General features: G+C 48.5%; 1 protein-coding gene across 1 annotated transcript in view; it reads right to left on the reverse strand.

The window, feature by feature from the left end:
- The window catches only part of LOC138487519 (zinc finger protein 850-like), a 180,938-nt gene that overhangs the window by 81,849 nt on the left and 81,838 nt on the right, over positions 1–17,251 (reverse strand). Inside the window, exon 2 of the mRNA XM_069614021.1 lies at positions 11,044–12,154. Coding sequence (XP_069470122.1) covers positions 11,044–12,154 — 1,111 coding nt within the window. The remainder of the gene's footprint in view (positions 1–11,043; positions 12,155–17,251) is intronic.

Consider the following 17,251-nt stretch of genomic DNA (forward strand, 5'->3'; position numbering starts at 1 on the left):
TCTGGTACGTGTAAAGAAAGGCGACGAATGGAAGACAGCCTTTCCCACCAAGTACGGATTATTCGAGTATCAGGTGATGCCCTTCGGGTTGTGCAATGCACCAGCAGCCTTCCAGTATTTTATGAACGATGTCCTTCGTGAACTCATTGACGTCTGTGTTGTCGTATACATAGACGATATTCTAGTGTACTCCTCCTCAGAATCAGACCATGTTAAGCACGTACGTGCAGTCCTTGAGAAACTACGCCAGCACAAGTTATATGCAAAATTGGAAAAATGTGTTTTTCATGTTACGGAAGTTGAATTCCTTGGTTTTATCCTGACTCCAAAAGGAGTCCGAATGGACTCACGAAAGGTGGATGCAATTCTCAAGTGGCCATCACCTAGTTCAGTTAAAGGGGTACAAAGCATGCTCGGATTTGCCAATTTCTACCGCAGATTCATTCCGGACTTCTCACATGTTGTACATCCCATCACAGCACCTTTGCGAAAGGACAAACGCTTCTTGTGGACCGAAGAGGCTGAAAAGGCCTTCCAAGAGCTGAAAGCGAAATTCACGTCTGCGCCTGTCTCAAGACATCCACGCCCAGAGCTTCCGTACATAGTGGATCCTGAAACTGGTCAACTTCACCCAGTGGCATTTTGGTCCAGAAAGTTCTCGGCACCCAAGTTAAACTATGCGGTTACCGATAAAGAGTTATTAGCCATCAAATCCGCCTTTAAGGCTTGGCGACACTATCATCTCAGTGCCAGGCATACCATTACTATAATCACCGATCACCGGAACTTGCAGTATCTAAAAACAGCCAAAGCCCAATCGTCGCGCCAACTTCGATGGGCATTGTTCTTTGCCAAATTCGATTTTGTGATCACTTATCGACCAGGCTGTAAAAATGGCAAGACAGATGCCTTATCCCGAATAGGAATGGAAGAAGCATATGCGACCCCGGAGCCGGTGCCTATAATTTCTGAACAAAGAATTCTTGGCATAACTACTTTACAGACACTAGAAGAAATTGATTTAAAAATCTAACAACTCTTCGATCCAGCAGCCCTGCAGGACTGGGTAAAGAAAGGCCTGGATTACTCAGTCATCAATGATCTACCCTACTATCAAGGACGACTATTTCTACCACACAAGGAATTACAGGAACTTGTCATCTCCAATTATCATGATACCCTGATGGAAGGTCACCCAGGTATCGCAAAAACCGAAGCTAAAATTAAGAGAAAATTCTGGTGGCCCGCCTGGCGAAAAGATATAAAGTCATTTGTGATGTCTTGCAGCATTTGCGCCCAAAACAAAAGTCAGAAGAAAAAACCAGCTGGCCTTTTACAACCTTTGGATATTCCACCTACACCATGGCACACCTTGTATTTAGACTTTATTACTGATCTACCTCCATGTAATGAATTTAACACCATTCTAGTTATCGTGGATCTTTTTTCCAAGATGGCCCACTTTATTCCTTTGAAGGGATTACCTTCTGCTTCAATTCTGGCCAAGGAGTTCCTCGAAAACATTGTTCGAATACATGGGTTTCCTTCCGTATTGGTCTCTGACCGAGGTAGTCAATTTCACATTTTTGGAAGAAATGTTGCCAATTGGCGCAAATCGACGTAAGGTTATCAACCAGTCACCATCCCCAGACCGATAGTCAGATGGAGAGGACCAACCAGACCCTTGAACAGTACCTACGTTGCATGCTTCACCAGACCGAAAGTAATTGGAAAGATATTTTATGGATTTCCGAATATGCATACAATAACTCTGTACATTCAGGAACCGGACAAAGCCCCTTTTATACCATATATGGACACCACCCTCGAACCTCAGAACTCGATTCGCCTCAGCACTTAGAAATGCCCGCAGTTAGTCATTTGCATTCTACTATTACACAAGCCTTCAAGGAAGCAACAGAACATTTGAAGCAAGCAAAAGAGAAATACAAGACATAGAAGTGAAACTCCACAGTACCAAATTGGAGATCAGGTTTGGCAAAACACATACCTCTGAAAGGAACTCGGACTTTTAATCCTAGATATTTAGGACCTTACACCATTAAGGCCATTATCAACCCGGTGGCCCTCAAACTGGAATTACCCTCCAATATGTGAATTCATCCTGTCTTTCATGTTTCACTTTTAAAACCAGTTCAACCAGGAACAAGATTAACCAAACCACCAGATCCTATCTTGATAGATGGAGAACCTGAATTCGAGGTGAAAAACATCCTGGACTCCAAGGTGGTTAAATCAAAACTTTTTTACCTAATCGATTGGAAAGGTTACGGGCCACAGGAAAGGTCATGGGAGCCTAGTGACCACGTTCATGGACCTCGATTAGTGAAGAGATTCCATCGGGACTTCCCAGACAAACCAGGACCAAGGGGAAGAACGACTTTAGGAGGGGCCTTGAGGGGGAGTGCTGTCATGAGGCATACCCCCGGGCATCCAGACCACGTCCATCAGCCCCAGGAGCAGGCATCATGTTGCCTTGAAAAAACCCAGCAACCGCTGCTAGGGGCTGTCTGGGTTCAGTCCTGGCACCAATGGCGCCGGGCTCATTTGGGTCATCAGTCCTGGCGCCATAGGCGCCAGGCTCATAAGTGCAAGACTTATGCACACTTACCTGATGCAGACCATGCTGCAAGAAGATCCAAGCCCATGTGAGGCCTGGAAGGGACTACTTTACCTTAGGGACTATTTTGTTACTCGGTTGTGGTCGGGCAGGAATACCTACCTGGGACTACTTTGGAGGCTATTTAAACCACGCCCGAAGAGCAGCACACGCTTCGCGTTATTCTGCATCCAGCAGCATAACGTTCACCGTGCCAGCAGAAGCATCCAGCCTTCTGCCACACCCGCCTCGAACCTGGAGCACCTAGAAAGAAGGAAAGAAGCAAAGGTTAGAACAAGAGTATTACCTGATTTCTTACCTGATCCCGGATTCATCGCATCTTCAATCCTGAGGAAAGACTTTGTTTTAAACTCATCGCATCGCCAGCAGCAGCGCCGCGCCATACTGACCGTTCCACACAGCATCTCTTCGATCCGGCGCTGTCTCCATCTTTACATCGCCGAATTCCGGCACCTAAGGGGGACAAGAAACAACAAGGTGAGCAGAGAGAACAGACAGAGACAATCTCTTTAGCCGCCATATGCTTACCTGATTTTACCGCCAGAGGTATTATTCATCAGCACGCCACATCTTCTTATGCCGCACCTGTGAGAAAAGGAGAAAGCAGCAAGTTTAACCCTTGGCATTATTTACCGGACAGTGTTGGGTAACACAGACTTTTACCGGAGCGCTTTCAGCTGTCAATCTTCTTATTGGGTAAAAGCTGCAAGATAAAAGAGGAATTGGACAGGAGTGAATTCCAGACATTTTGAACTCTTACGAACTATATACTTACGGCTCTTTGCCAGGACCTTTTGGAGTCAGGATTCTGCTACAACTCTTCCAATATCTTCAGGCCAGTGAAGTAACTGGTGATCAACGCACCCCTGCGTACTTCGCAGGAGTGAGGGCTCATCCTTCAAGAATATAAGGTGAGATTGCTGAGAGGGCACTTCAGTGGTGATTAGAGGGGAGGACAGTGGGGGTGCTATCACTTGAATCCACAAGTGGCTAAATCCATCTCTCCACTTGTAGGAGAATATTTCTACGGGTCAAGCAGACAGGAATTGGAGGGCAGATCCAGTCAGTCATCGCTGCACTACGCATCACGTGGGTGGAGGCCGCAGCTGTCCGGGTCCGACCGACGCCCCTGTGGGAGCCAGGTGAGCGTAACAGTAATCATCAAAAGTTCATCAAGACACGGAGAAGCTACAGCAGCAGTTGCATAGAGGCAGGGAGGCTATACCAGAGGAGGCCTACACTCAAGACAGATGAGGACACCCAAAAATGGGCATGATGAGGCACTGACACTGAGTGAGCATGAAAGGGATGACCAAATACCATGAGACGTATGAAATACCGTAGATGGAGTAGAATGAGTACCATGACACGTACCCATAGGGGCTTCCTGGGAACACTCAAGTCCACTGTGAGCCTGTGCCATCTGCACAGTGCAAGTGAGACGCCCTGCATTAAGGACAAAGGATGTACCACACAGTACAGGTCTGGCAGAGTTGCAGTGGGAAGTGGGCATATACACAGAATTTTGGGACAGGCCATTTCTTGAGTCCAACATCTGAATCACCAGTACAATGGAGATAGTGAGCTGCTGGGGGATAGAGAGGCAAGGAAGCATGCCCCCGAGGAGGACAGCTTGCAGGGTGACCTCACAGAGATGTCAGTCATGTGACGACATAGGGCGATTGTTGAGTGGAGGATCAGCACAGGCAATCAGCAAACATGTCTGTTACACCTTTCCGCTGATGGTCGCTCTGGCAACAACAAGTAGGTACCATACTGCAATCCCACTCACCCAACATGGCAGACTGCTCAAGATTCAACTGTGCAAGCAACGGTATAGAGGTTGTACGTTTCTTGCATTCGTTCTGAGATGGTCACGTGAATCCTTATAGAGCAACCAGGAAGTTAAGCAATTGCGTCGCTACTCTTCAACTCAGTGCTTCGTAAATTCGTTCCTAGGAATTAGTACTTACTTTGTCTCCCCTTAATTCTGATTCCCTTCCTTATGCCTCTTCCCTTCTACCGTTTATTCTATAGAGATTCTCCTCGCCTCAGGCCACCAATTGATCCTCGCTACAGATTGATTCTTCCCGTAGTAGCGTTCTGTACCATCACTGGGAAGTGAGTTTCCTGGGAGCTCCCATCAATCTTTTCACATAGTCCTTTCCCAAATCCTACTGTTTATACTAATATCTGTTTTCTGTTTTCCGGACAAGGTCTTCCCATTTCCATGGGCAGAGCACACCGCCTCTTGTCGGGGTTCGCCCCGAGAATTATTGAATGTATTAATCTCCGTCTCTAGAGTAAGTTACCCATTTATTCATTCAGAGCTTTACCTTTCAACCTAGATCGGATACTCACCTCTCCTGTTTTCTGCTCAGGACAAGTCACGCCTGCAGCCTGCTTCCCGACAGCAATCTAACCTAACACCGGAAGCGACTACCGAACTGATCCATCTTTGCGTTCAAGCAGGTTTTTTTTCCCCTGGAGGGTTTTCCCTGGGGGTTGTGCTTTCTCCCTTGCCGAGATTTCTCGTCGGCAGGGAGAGAACAGAGTTTCCCGGGAGACCTTCCCCTTCATCCCTGTCGTCACCCTCAGAACCTACCGGCTGCCCAGGTTAGTGATTCCCACTATTGTTGTTGCTTATTATATTACCAAAGTATATTGTTGTCAAGGCGTAACAGTTATAACAGTTAGCGATGCCAGTAAAAAAATAAAAAAAGAATATATTTAGGTTCTTACTCTCATTACCTACTGGGCGGCTGGCAGGATTCCGATGGAGCAGCAAATGCAGCAGTTAATGGCTGCTATGCAGTCTATGTCTTTGGAGATGCAATCTCTGAAGCAAGACAATGCGCAATTGAGGCAACAAGTTGCTCGAGCCTTTTATGAGTCTCCCCCCACAACTCTAAATACTGGCAAATATGATGGTGACCCTCATACACTTAAGGAATTCCTTGATAGTTGTACGGTTCAATTTACCTTGAAGGCCCGTTTCTTCCCAACAGATAAAGATAAGGTCGGCTATATGATTTCACATCTGACGGGTCCCGCATTGGCTTGGGCTACTCTTTAGTGACTTCGGGGAATGCCATATTGGATTCATTCCCGGCCTTTACCAATAGTTTATGATCCATGTTTAGTCGACAAGAGATCTCGGTCACTACTCAAAAGAAATTATTAGATTTAAGGCAGGCTAATAAAGACCTCATAAATTATATCACTCAGTTCAAACAACTCTAGGCTAAAACTGGTTGGCCGGATGATGGTCTTCTCACCTTGTTTCGCAGAGGACTTTCAGAAGAGTTGAAAGATGAAATTGCTAAGGTGCCTCGACCAGCAAATTTAGCGGATATGATAACGCTTACTATGCAGGTTGATTACCGCCTCCGCGAGTGCTCCCATGAAAGGAGAAAAGGGAGGAGCAACAAACCCTTTCCTGAATCTCAATCTTCTACAAGCAAACCTCAGGCTGCGGATGAACCTATGCAGATAGGGATAGCTCGGGGTCCTTTGTCAACTAGCGAGAGAGAAAGAAGGATGAGTCAGGGTTTACGCATGTACTGTGGATCTTCTTCCCATGTCCTCAGGGATTGTCCTATTGTTCCTCCTCGTTGGGCACGAAATCCAATTGAGGGAAACGCCAAGACCCTGCCGTAAGGGGAACTACAGCAGGAATAACTAACCAGAGTTCCCCAAAGAGAATAGGTACTTCTTTGGAAGACACCCTGACTGAACACCCTATGTTAATACTCTCCCTGATTGTCACCTTACAAGGCTTGGAGATACAAGGAGTTCCAGCTTTGATAGATAGTGGTGCGGCTGGAAATTTCTTGGATGATCAGTGGGCAGCTAAACATGGGATAACCAGATCCGCCAAGTCCTGTGTCACTCCTATTCAGGGAGTAGACGGGTACCCTCTGAGCTCCGGACCCATTAGAGAACAAACAACCCCCCCTAACATGCTTGATCGCCACTCACAAGGAGACATTGCTATTCGATTTTTTAAAGACGGCTCAATTTCCCATCATATTAGGGCTACCATGGTTAAGGACCCATAATCCCTTTATAAATTGGGCTGCTGGGACATTATTCTTGGGTTCTGAATATTGTGTATCCCACTGTCTTTCTCAAGCCTCTGTTGGGGTCCAGATTCCTTCTATGTTGACAGAATTGCCTGTAGTTCCTTCAATTGGATTGCTAGGTGAAATCCCAGTGTGCCATCAAAGGTTCAAATCAGTGTTTGTCCAACCAGATTTTCCTAAGATACCTCCTCATCGCAAGGATGATTGTCACATTAACCTTCTCCCTGACCAACCCATACCCTTTGGTCGAATTTACATATTGTCACAGCAGGAAAAGAAGGCCCTCAAAGAATATCTCAAGATGAATCTTCAAAACGGTCTTATAACTGAATCTAAATCGCCAGCAGGAGCCTCTTTATTTTTTATCCCGAAGAAGGATTCGGAAGAATTAAGGCCGTGTATAGACTATCGAGGGTTAAACAAGGTCACCATAGATGACAAATACCCCATGCCTCTTCTCCCAGACATTCTTGAAGCCGTTCAAGGGGCTTCACTCTAAACCAAGCTTGATTTACAGAGGGCTTATCACCTGATTCGCATCGCACCTGGGGATGAATGGAAGACTGCATTCCTGACCCCATTTGGTCACTTTGAATATCGAGCTATGCCATTTGGGTTAGTGAATGCTCCTGCAGCGTTTCAGGGATTTATGGACCACCTATTCGCTGACGTGCTCCTTCATTTTATAATCATCTACTTGGACGATATTCTGGTGTTCTCACAGAATTTAGAGGAACACATCAAACATGTGAATCTAGTGCTAGATCGTCTCAAGGCCAACCAACTGTTTTACAAAATAGAAAAATGTGTATTCCACAAGGAACAGGTTATTTACCTAGGGTTTGTTCTATCTGCCTGGGGAATTTCCATGGACCCTCGTAAGATTTCCGCTATTTTGGATTGGCCTCCACCAACTAATATAAAAGAGGTACAGCAATTTTTGGGGTTCACAAATTTCTACCGGAAATTCATCCCAGGTTTCTCTAAGATCATTCTTCCCATCACCAGTCTTCTGAAGAAAGGATAGACCTTTATATGGGACGATTCCGCTCATAAGGCATTTACTGAACTCAAGGGTCTATTTACTTCCACATCTTTCTTGCTTACTCCAGTTCAATCTAGTCCTTTCATTGTTGAGACTGACGCCTCTCACCACGCCCTAGGAGCCGTCTTGTTGCAGAAGGACGATGTAGGGCAAGAAAGACCAGTCGCGTACCTGTCTAAAACCTTCTCTTCCTCAGAAGTAAACTATTCAGTCCTCGAGAAAGAATTGTTGGCAATCAAAAAGGCTTTTGAAGAATGGAGACATCTTCTACTGGGTGCGGTTCACCCCGTAGTAGTCCGTACCGATCATCGCAACCTCAAGGTGCTGCAACAGGCTCACACCACAAACAGCCGACAGGCTCGATGGGCCCATTTCTTCTTACCATTCCTGATAGAATTTACTTTCCTTCCGGGTAATCAAAACCTCCGAGCAGATGCCCTTTCACGAAAGGATCCTCCTATCAAGAAATTTCATCCAGAACTGCTTTTTCCTAAAGCTAGATTTTTGGCGTCTATTACAGATTTTCTACAGGCACTCAAACAAACTAGAGACTGCCCGCAATTATCTAATTTGCAAGGACCTGGCAAAGACCCATTCGCTTACCAGAGACAAGGTCTACTATTTCATTAATGATCACGTTTTTGTTCCAACCCAGAAGCTTCAAAGGGACGTACTTTTTATGTGTCATGATTCTAAGGCGGCAGGACATAGAGGATATCAAACTACCTTAGATTTAATCACACGTCATTTTTGGTGGCCGGGCCTGTCCAAGGGCGTCCATGATTATGTATCAGCATGTAGTATTTGTTTACAATCCAAAACTCCTAGAAACCCACCATTTGGCCTACTAACCTGTATGCCCATTCCGGACAAACCATGGCAGGTCATTTCCACAGATTTCATTGTTGATCTCCCTTTGTCTTCTAGCTACACCACTATTATGGTGACAATTGACTATTTTACAAAGATGGCTCATTTCAACCCGCTAAGCAAACTCCCTGGGGCAGCTCTGATGTCTAAGATCTTTGTATCTGAAATTTTTTCCAGACATGGTCTTCCTGATACCATTGTTTCTGACCGGGGTCCCCAGTATGTCTCGCAGTTTTGGAAGGATATCTGCCAGGTATTGGGGATCAAAAGAGCTCTCCGCTCGGGATATCATCCCCAGACGAATGGACAAACAGAGCGCCTCAACCAAACGTTAGAGGGTTATTTACATTGCTTTGTTTCGGCGGCTCAAGACAATTGGGGAGATCTCTTACCTTTGGCCGAATATGCTTACAATAATGCCAGACATTCGGCCCTGAACACCAGCCCCTTTTTCTGCTCCTATGGTTTCCATCCATCATTCGAACCTTCTGTCGCTAAATCCTCCTCCAACTGTCTTGGAGTGGATGGACTTGTTGACAGCATTCATAAGGGACAACAGCTCGCTCGAATAACTCTGCAAGCTGCTCAAGAGCAAGCTAAACGTTAGCCGACCGTCGTCGATTAGACTTATCATCCATTCAAGTTGGCGATGCAGTCTGGTTGTCTGCCCTATTTCTCCCGAAACATTTGGTCCCATCCAAACTATCTCCCAAATATTTTGGGCCCTTTAAGGTGGTAGCATTAGTTGGTCCTGTTGCGGTTCGATTGGCTTTGCCTGGCTCCTGGGTCCGTATCCATCAGGTCTTTCACCTTTCTCAAATCAAATTGTCCGTGAAGATCGATTTCAACGCACCCCTGTTACGCATCCACCACCTATTATGACCAATACCGGACCAGAATATGAGGTGGCTGGCATTTGTGATTCCAGATATCATTGAGGCCGGTTACAATTCCTAGTAGACTGGAAGGGGTATTCCCCTGCCGAAAGGACTTGGGAGCTGGCATCAGGGGTGCACGCTCCGTCGTTGGTTCGGAAATTCTTCCGTCTTCACCCGGGGAAGCCGGGTTCACCTCCTCGTAGGAGGGGGCATACTGTTACACCTTTCCGCCGATGGTCGCTCTGGCAACAGTGACGAGTAGGTACCATACTGCAATCCCACTCACCCAACATGGTAGACTGCTCAAGATTCAACTGTGCAAGCAACGGTATAGAGGTTGTACGTTTCTTGCATTTGTTCCGAGACGGTCACGTGAATCCTTATAGAGCAACCAAGAAGTTAAGCAATTGCGTTGCTACTCTTCAACTCGGCGCTTCGTAAGTTCGTTCCTAGGAATTAGTACTTACTTTGTCTCCCCTTCATTCTGATTCCCTTCCTTATGCCTCTTTCCTTCTACCGTTTATTCTATAGAGATTCTCCTCAACTCAGACCACCAATTGATCCTCGCTACAGATTGATTCTTCCCGTAGTGGCGTTCTGTACCATCACTGGGAAGTGAGTTTCCTGGGAGCTCCCATCAATCTTTTCCCTTAGTCATTTCCCAAATCCTACTGTTTATTCTAATATCTGGTTTCTGTTTTCCGGACAAGGTCTTCCCATATCCGTGGGCAGAGCACACCGCCTCTTGTTGCGGTTCGCCCCGAGAATTATTGAATGTATTAATCTCCATCTCTAGAGTAAGTTACCCATTTATTCATTCAGAGCTTTACCTTTCAACCTAGATCGGATACTCACCTCTCCTGTTTTCTGCTCAGGACAAGTCACGCCTGCAGCCCGCTTCCCGACAGCAATCTAACCTAACACCGGAAGCCGACTACCGAAATGATCCTTCTTCGCGTTCAAGCAGGTTTTTTTTTCCCCGGAGGGTTTTCCCTGGGGGTTGTGCTTTTTCCCTTGCTGAGATTTCTCGTCAGCAGGGAGAGAACAGAGTTTCCCGGGAGACCTTCCCCTTCATCCCTGTCGTCGCCCTCGGAACCTACCGGCTGCCCAGGTTAGTGATTCCCACTATTGTTGTTGCTTATTATATTACCAAAGTATATTGTTGTCAAGGCGTAACAGTTATAACAATGTCTGGGAGCAAGGATATGGACAAGAGAGGCTGCCGAGTGTCTGGCATGTAAGGAGGGTGCAGGTGTGTTGAGGAGGATTGGCTCTGTGTGCAGCACATGGCCTGTATGCAGACTCCATCACCACAAGCACGTATCAGTCAAACATTGCACGGGTCACACATGGCAGTCATGAATACATAGCCTAAAATGGCAGTCAATCACAACACATCACCCAAGCAAAATACACATGGGCTGGACACACATGCATCAACACTCACCGGACGTTGCATCATAATCCGGCATCTCTCCCACTCCTTGGATTTGACCCTCATCGATGAACCCTGAAGCTATCTACTCATGAGTAGCGAGTTCATCGACCACTGGTGCTGGCCCATTACCAGTCACCAGAGTTGAGGTGTAATAAGAGGCCAGCTTGTTTTTTGCTTGGCGTCGGAGTTCAGACCAATGCTTATAGTAATCATCAGCTGTGCACCTCTCAAATTCCATGGCACTGACACTTTCCATGATGCACTGCCAGTGGGCCTTACGATGGGCAGGCGTTTTTTGGCACCCTGGCCCCACCAGAATTTCGTGTTCGTGTCCCGACACGTAGCCCACAAGTGCGTCCAGTTCCACTTGATTGAAACTCTTCTTCCTCGACATGCCGCAGGCCCGAGCCATGTCTGGGGTCCCAGCCTCTTGCGCAGGAACACGCTTCCTCCTCTTGGCAGGTGGCGCGGACCCTGAGTGACTACTCCCGCTCAGGCCAGTAGGGGCAGGGGTGCAGGTGGACTGGGCAAAAGGAGCAGGCAATGGCAAGATGACGGAAGGCCTGACTTGAGCGATTGGCTGCTGGGTTCTGTTGCCAGGACCCAGCGCCACAACTGCCTCCTTGCCAAGGGCCATGTTCAACACAGCCCTGGCTGGCTGACTCACAGCCGGGGTGGTGTTGGCTGCATCTGCCCCTGCAACTTCCACCACCTGGCTGCTCGGGGCAGCAGATGGCACCACTGCCCCAGATACACGTAGCTTGGTCACATCAACTTTAGATACACGTGCCTTGACCTTCCTGACCTGGAAATCTGCCTGGGAGTCCTCCTGTGCCAATGCAGCCCGTTCTGGCTGACCCTGAGCCTGGGTGGTGGTAGCCGCAACTGCACTGGCAGCTTCCACTACCTGGGGACCCGTGACAGCAGATGACACTGCCTGTCGGGTCAGATGGGTGCCGGGGATGTCTGCAGCAGGGGGTTTCTCCCTGAGCTGCGGAGGTGGTGGCATGGCTGTCTCAGCATGTAGCTGGACATCCTCCTCCGTGGCCACCTTGGCCTTCCTGGACTCCCTGGCCACGTGCCCCAACACGCCCAACTCTGGGTTGTCGCCCAGCTTTGCCACCCTTACCTTTTGGTGGCCTCCCAACCAGGGCACTGATGGACTAGTGTGAATGGGAGGTGCACACAACAATTGTCCTGGGCAATTGGGGTGAAGGGGGCAGGGAACGTGATGGTAAACGCACCCCTGTGCTCATGCCAGGCTGTCTGTGATCCCTGGAGAAAAATGACGGGTCATGCAACGCTCAGGCACCCCAAAGAACTAAACAAACATGCATGCAACCCCCGGTAGCCCAGGTGAGTGGTATAAACGTCCCGCAGTACGCCGTGGCACCCAGGGACACAAAAAATGCATACACGTGGAACACGCAGGCTACTCTGACCTCGAAATGGGGCACGCGACACACAGGGGCAACCACAGTGGGAAAAAAAGCGTGTGCGACTCACCATCTGCCTTGCATGAAAAAGAAAAACACACACGCATGGGCACGTAGGCAACTCCCCCGCCAAAACAAGAAGTACAAACTGTAACCATAGTGAAGATATCGCTTGTGAAGCCACAAGAAGAAGAAACACACGTGTCGGATCCATGAATATCACGTACAGAGAACTGGCGTCCTATGCGGACCTTTAACCCAAACTGAAGGCAACGCCTGCGCGCATCACGTCAATTATGCGCTAAGGGCCTTTCCTCGAATTACACGCCAACGCGCTGTCTTTCCACGTGCAGACTCACTGCATCAAGCTGGCCACGTGAAAAAACACACGGAAGACCACGCTCCTGCCCACAAGACCATTTACCTGCCCCCCAACGCCCCGAGCGGCCTCCTACGAGCCATCTGCTGCTGCCAGCCCACTCAGTGTGCCTGCTGCCTATGTGCCCTGCAATTTGGTGCCTGCACAGAAGCCATTGTCAGGGATCCTGTTGCTGAGAACACATCTGCTGACACAGAAGACTCCCGACTACTGTACCATCGCTCCACAGCCCAGCCCCAGGACCCAGTTGCCCACCCACACCTGCCTCAGGGGTTGCCATGTCAGACCAAGCAACATCTGGAACTAGTGGCAACCCTCCGGCAGAGAGTTCCCAGCTCCAGTCCCAATGAAGTTGGCATCCTGGTGGAGCAAGTTTTGGGGCATTGTGATGCCCTCTTCTCAACATCGCACCTCGGCAAGTAAGGACGGAGTAGGATCTGGGCGGACATCGTGGGTACCATCAACGTGCAGGGGGTGGCACCCGGCGACTACGACTGCGTCCGGAAGCACTGGGAGGATTTCAGGTCCAGGACCCTCAACAAGGCCCAGTGCCTTGTCGAGGCCGATGATATGGGGCACGGGGCCAGTTGAGCAGCAACCAGATGAGGGTCCTGGAGCACATAAACCCAGCGCTTCACCACCAGGTCCTACAGTTGCAGCTCCATCTGGAGTTGAGTGGTAAGTATCCATGTGTTCTTGTCCAGCATAGTGCATGTGAGGTGTGGCTGGAGTATGCACCTTGGCCTTATGTCTGGCATGCCTCAGTGTTGCATGTGAGTCCAGTTAAGCGTGTTCCACCTCAATGGTGCCTGTGTTGCAATGCATGATGGGCACCAGCATGTGACGACGCACACATGTTTGCATGCCTGTGTCTGGACTTGGCCATGTTTGGGGTGCGATACATGGATGCTTATTTCACCTTCAAGGACATGCATGGTGTACACGTGCATGCGTCTTGGTAGTGTGTGTGTGACTGAAAAACACCATGGATGCGTGACATATGACCATCGCAATGCGTGAATTGACAGATGCGGACAAGTTGTCCATGAATGCACTGTGACATGGTGGCATGGGAGGTAGAAATGGCCAGATGCATGACTGTCCGGTGGTGTGTGTGCATGTGATGTGCATGTCCCATGATGCATGTGAGGTTCAGCACCCCTCCCTTCACAGTGCCTTGGACATGGATGCGAATGTCTGTTGCACGTGCCATGCTTGTTTGTGCATCACCCCCAGCACCCGTTTCCATACCCCGCAGGCAGCCCATCACCCATGACCATGTCCTGCAGGCAGCCCACACCACAGGGGACCCCAGCACCTGTGTCCATACCCCACAGCCAGCACATCACCCGTGCCCATGCCCCGAAGGCAGATCATCACCCATGACCATGTCCCGCAGGCAGCTCACACCACAGGGGACCCACAGCCCCCATGTCCATACCCCGCAGGCAGCCCGTCACCCGTGTCCATGCCCCACAGGCAGCCCATCACCCGTGACCATGTCCCGCAGGCAGCCCACACCACATGGGACCCCCCCCCAAACACCTGTCACCACACACGCAGCCCTTTCCATGTGATTTGGCTGGGGCCACAGTGAACCCCCAGCACCCTTGTACATACCTTGCAGGCAGCCGATCACCCATAACCATGTCCCACAGGCAGCACACACCACAAGGGACCCCCAACACCTGTGGCCATGCCCCGCAGGCAGCCCATCACCAGTGACCATGCTCTGCAGGCAGCCCACATCACATGGAACCCCCCCAAACACCTGTCACCACACGCACAGCCCTTTCCACGCGATTTGGCTGGGGCGGGATTTTGTGGAGGTACACAAGGCACTTTTCATGCGATTTGGAATACGTGGGCAGGGTACGCGTATTCATGGGGGTATGCAAGGCATTTTACACGTGATTTGACTGGCGCGAGTGGGGTACAGGATTTCGCCGGTGTTACGCGAGGCCATTTTCATGCGATTTTGTTGCCGCGAGCAGGGTATGCTCCGATTTTTCACACGATTACGATGGAAGGGGGCTGTGTGCTGGCCCAAGAGTAGCGCAGGGCCTTTGCACCGCATTGGACCTTTCACTGGCTTTTTCCTGCGCAGGGGGCGGTGTTGGGGGCGTAACTGGCGATGCTGGATGTTCACTGCGCTACGGCTGGTAATGGCTCGGGAAATCCATGAATATTTGGTGAGCGAAAAAGCTGTTTTGCGCTGCACCTGGCGCAAGCGTTGGGCACACTCCCTCTCTGCGCGAGGCACTTGCGAGACTTCTGCGCTGGATTCCGTGAATTGGCCCCTAAGAGTTGCCTGGCAATAGCTGACAAACAGGTTTGACATTGCTATACGCAATGCCAAACGAGAAATGAGAAGGAAGTTAAGAGCGCTCCGCAATGCTGGCTGCCAGGGAACTGAGATGTATTGTAAATGTTAGGCCATAAAAGCCAAATACAAACATTGGCTAAAACGTTGGAGGTTTTCACTTCAAAACACTCATTGGCATAACATGATTGGAGCCCTTAGAAAACATGAGAGTAGACCAATACGACATATCCTCTGCTGAGCAAAAGGTGAGAGAGTGAATAAGACCTTAAATCCTATAAAGGAAGATGTGTGGCTGTCATATTTAGAGGACACAGAGGACTACCCTACTAAAGAGGCAGGGCTGGAACCTTGCCCGGGGGGCTGGCGCTTGGGTGTGACTGAGGACGATATTGAACAAATCCTCAGGAAACTCAAGAACTCTTAAGGCGCCTGGCCCACATGGTCTTGCGAGTATCGTTTTAAAATACGACCCTAGTGGGTGGGCTAAGATATTAAAGCAATTATATGACAAGTTATGTACCACGCAGGAGATACCTTACTCCCAGTTTATAAAAAAGGGGATAGATCATTACAGGCGAATTATAGATTACTGGCCCTCCTGGACGTGACAGGATTCTTTTTCCCGACTCTTGTTCTTAGAGTCTTGCAGACGTGGGTGGATTGAAAACCACTTACTTCACTTTACTCAGACCGGATTTCATGCTGGGAGAGCTACTACCCATAACCTTAGGGTCTTGGATAGATTGATGCGGTCGACAACAGTTAAGGGAGGGTCAGCACTATATATTGTTTTCGTAGACTTTCGTGCTGCATTAACCGGGAAAGGTTATGGCGGTGGATGGAGGGATTGAGTTGCCCTAAGTGGGTGACGTGTATTTTGAAGGGTCTACACCTAAACACTAGGGGCAAGTGAGGCTGGAGGACTCTGGTACCATGACTACGTGGATTTTGATCAACAGTGGAGTCAAACAAAGATGTGTTCAATATATACTTGGTGGAGTTGTCCTACCGCTTCTCCTCAATGGTCGGCTGTCCCCCAAAAATTGGAGGCATGCCCATACCCTGCATGTTATACGCAGATGTTTTAGCACTCTGCAAGGCACGAGAGTGTTGTTTGAGGCATTGAAGACATTTGTAGTTGAAAATTAACTGACTATAAATATGGACAAAACGAAAGTAATGTTGGCATCTGCAGAGAAAATATATATCGGCCTACCTTCTTGACAAGCCGGGGTACGTTAGACTATGTGGATAGGTACGTAAACCTGGGAATAGACGGATTATGCACAAATAATAGAGACTAGAAAGGTGAAGGTCCGGTGATTCATGCATATCATAGATACATTCGCTAATCAGATGGCAGGATACTCCATAGAGGGGATAATCATGCTGTATAAGCAAAGATATTGCCCCACAATATTACATGGCTTTGATGCTGTGGCCATGAGGAATTTAAATTGGCTAGATAAACTGGAGGGTAATTTTTGGAGGAGGATCCTAAAACTCCCTCCTTGCTCCCAGATGGAATATCTTAGGTTGGAATTGGGTTTAGTTTCTTTGAAGGGTTTGTTGATGATAAAGCCATGACAATTATTTATAAAATACAATTCTAATCCCAAATGCCAATTACTATCGGTGGTGGGAAGGGACAATAGGGTAACATCAGAAACCTGGGATGGTGAGTTCTCACTCCTGAATGAAAAGCAATTTGAGAGTATTAATTGGCACCCAGATTTTAGGCGGAGGACAGGTTGCACTACCTTGAAGTTATTATTCCGGAGAAAGGTAGATGTTAGGGAGAATTCTCAGAAATGTGCTAATTCCTCTCTACCTTAGAGACCCCCAGCAACTTTGCAGGATTTTGGAGACTTGAATTTTTAACCTGAAGAGAGCAAGAACCTTTTTCCCACTTTCTCATGTATTTTAAATGTGATTTGAACACTGTGGGCCTCATTACACGGTAGGCGGTGGACCAAGGTACCATTACCGGTGACCGTTAACCCTTACCGCCTTCCGTGTAATGAGGCCCTGTGTCTTTTGGTTATGGAGTCTGACAAACTCCATAGGCATCATCTTTTACATTGTGTCACACAGCACCTTCAGTGCAGTGACACAGTGAAGTCTTTCAGAATTCCTAAAGGTTTAAATACCTT

The sequence above is a fragment of the Ambystoma mexicanum genome, chromosome 9 (genome assembly GCF_040938575.1).
Source record: "Ambystoma mexicanum isolate Mex_15411 chromosome 9, UKY_AmexF1_1, whole genome shotgun sequence".
Taxonomy (NCBI): domain Eukaryota; kingdom Metazoa; phylum Chordata; class Amphibia; order Caudata; family Ambystomatidae; genus Ambystoma; species Ambystoma mexicanum.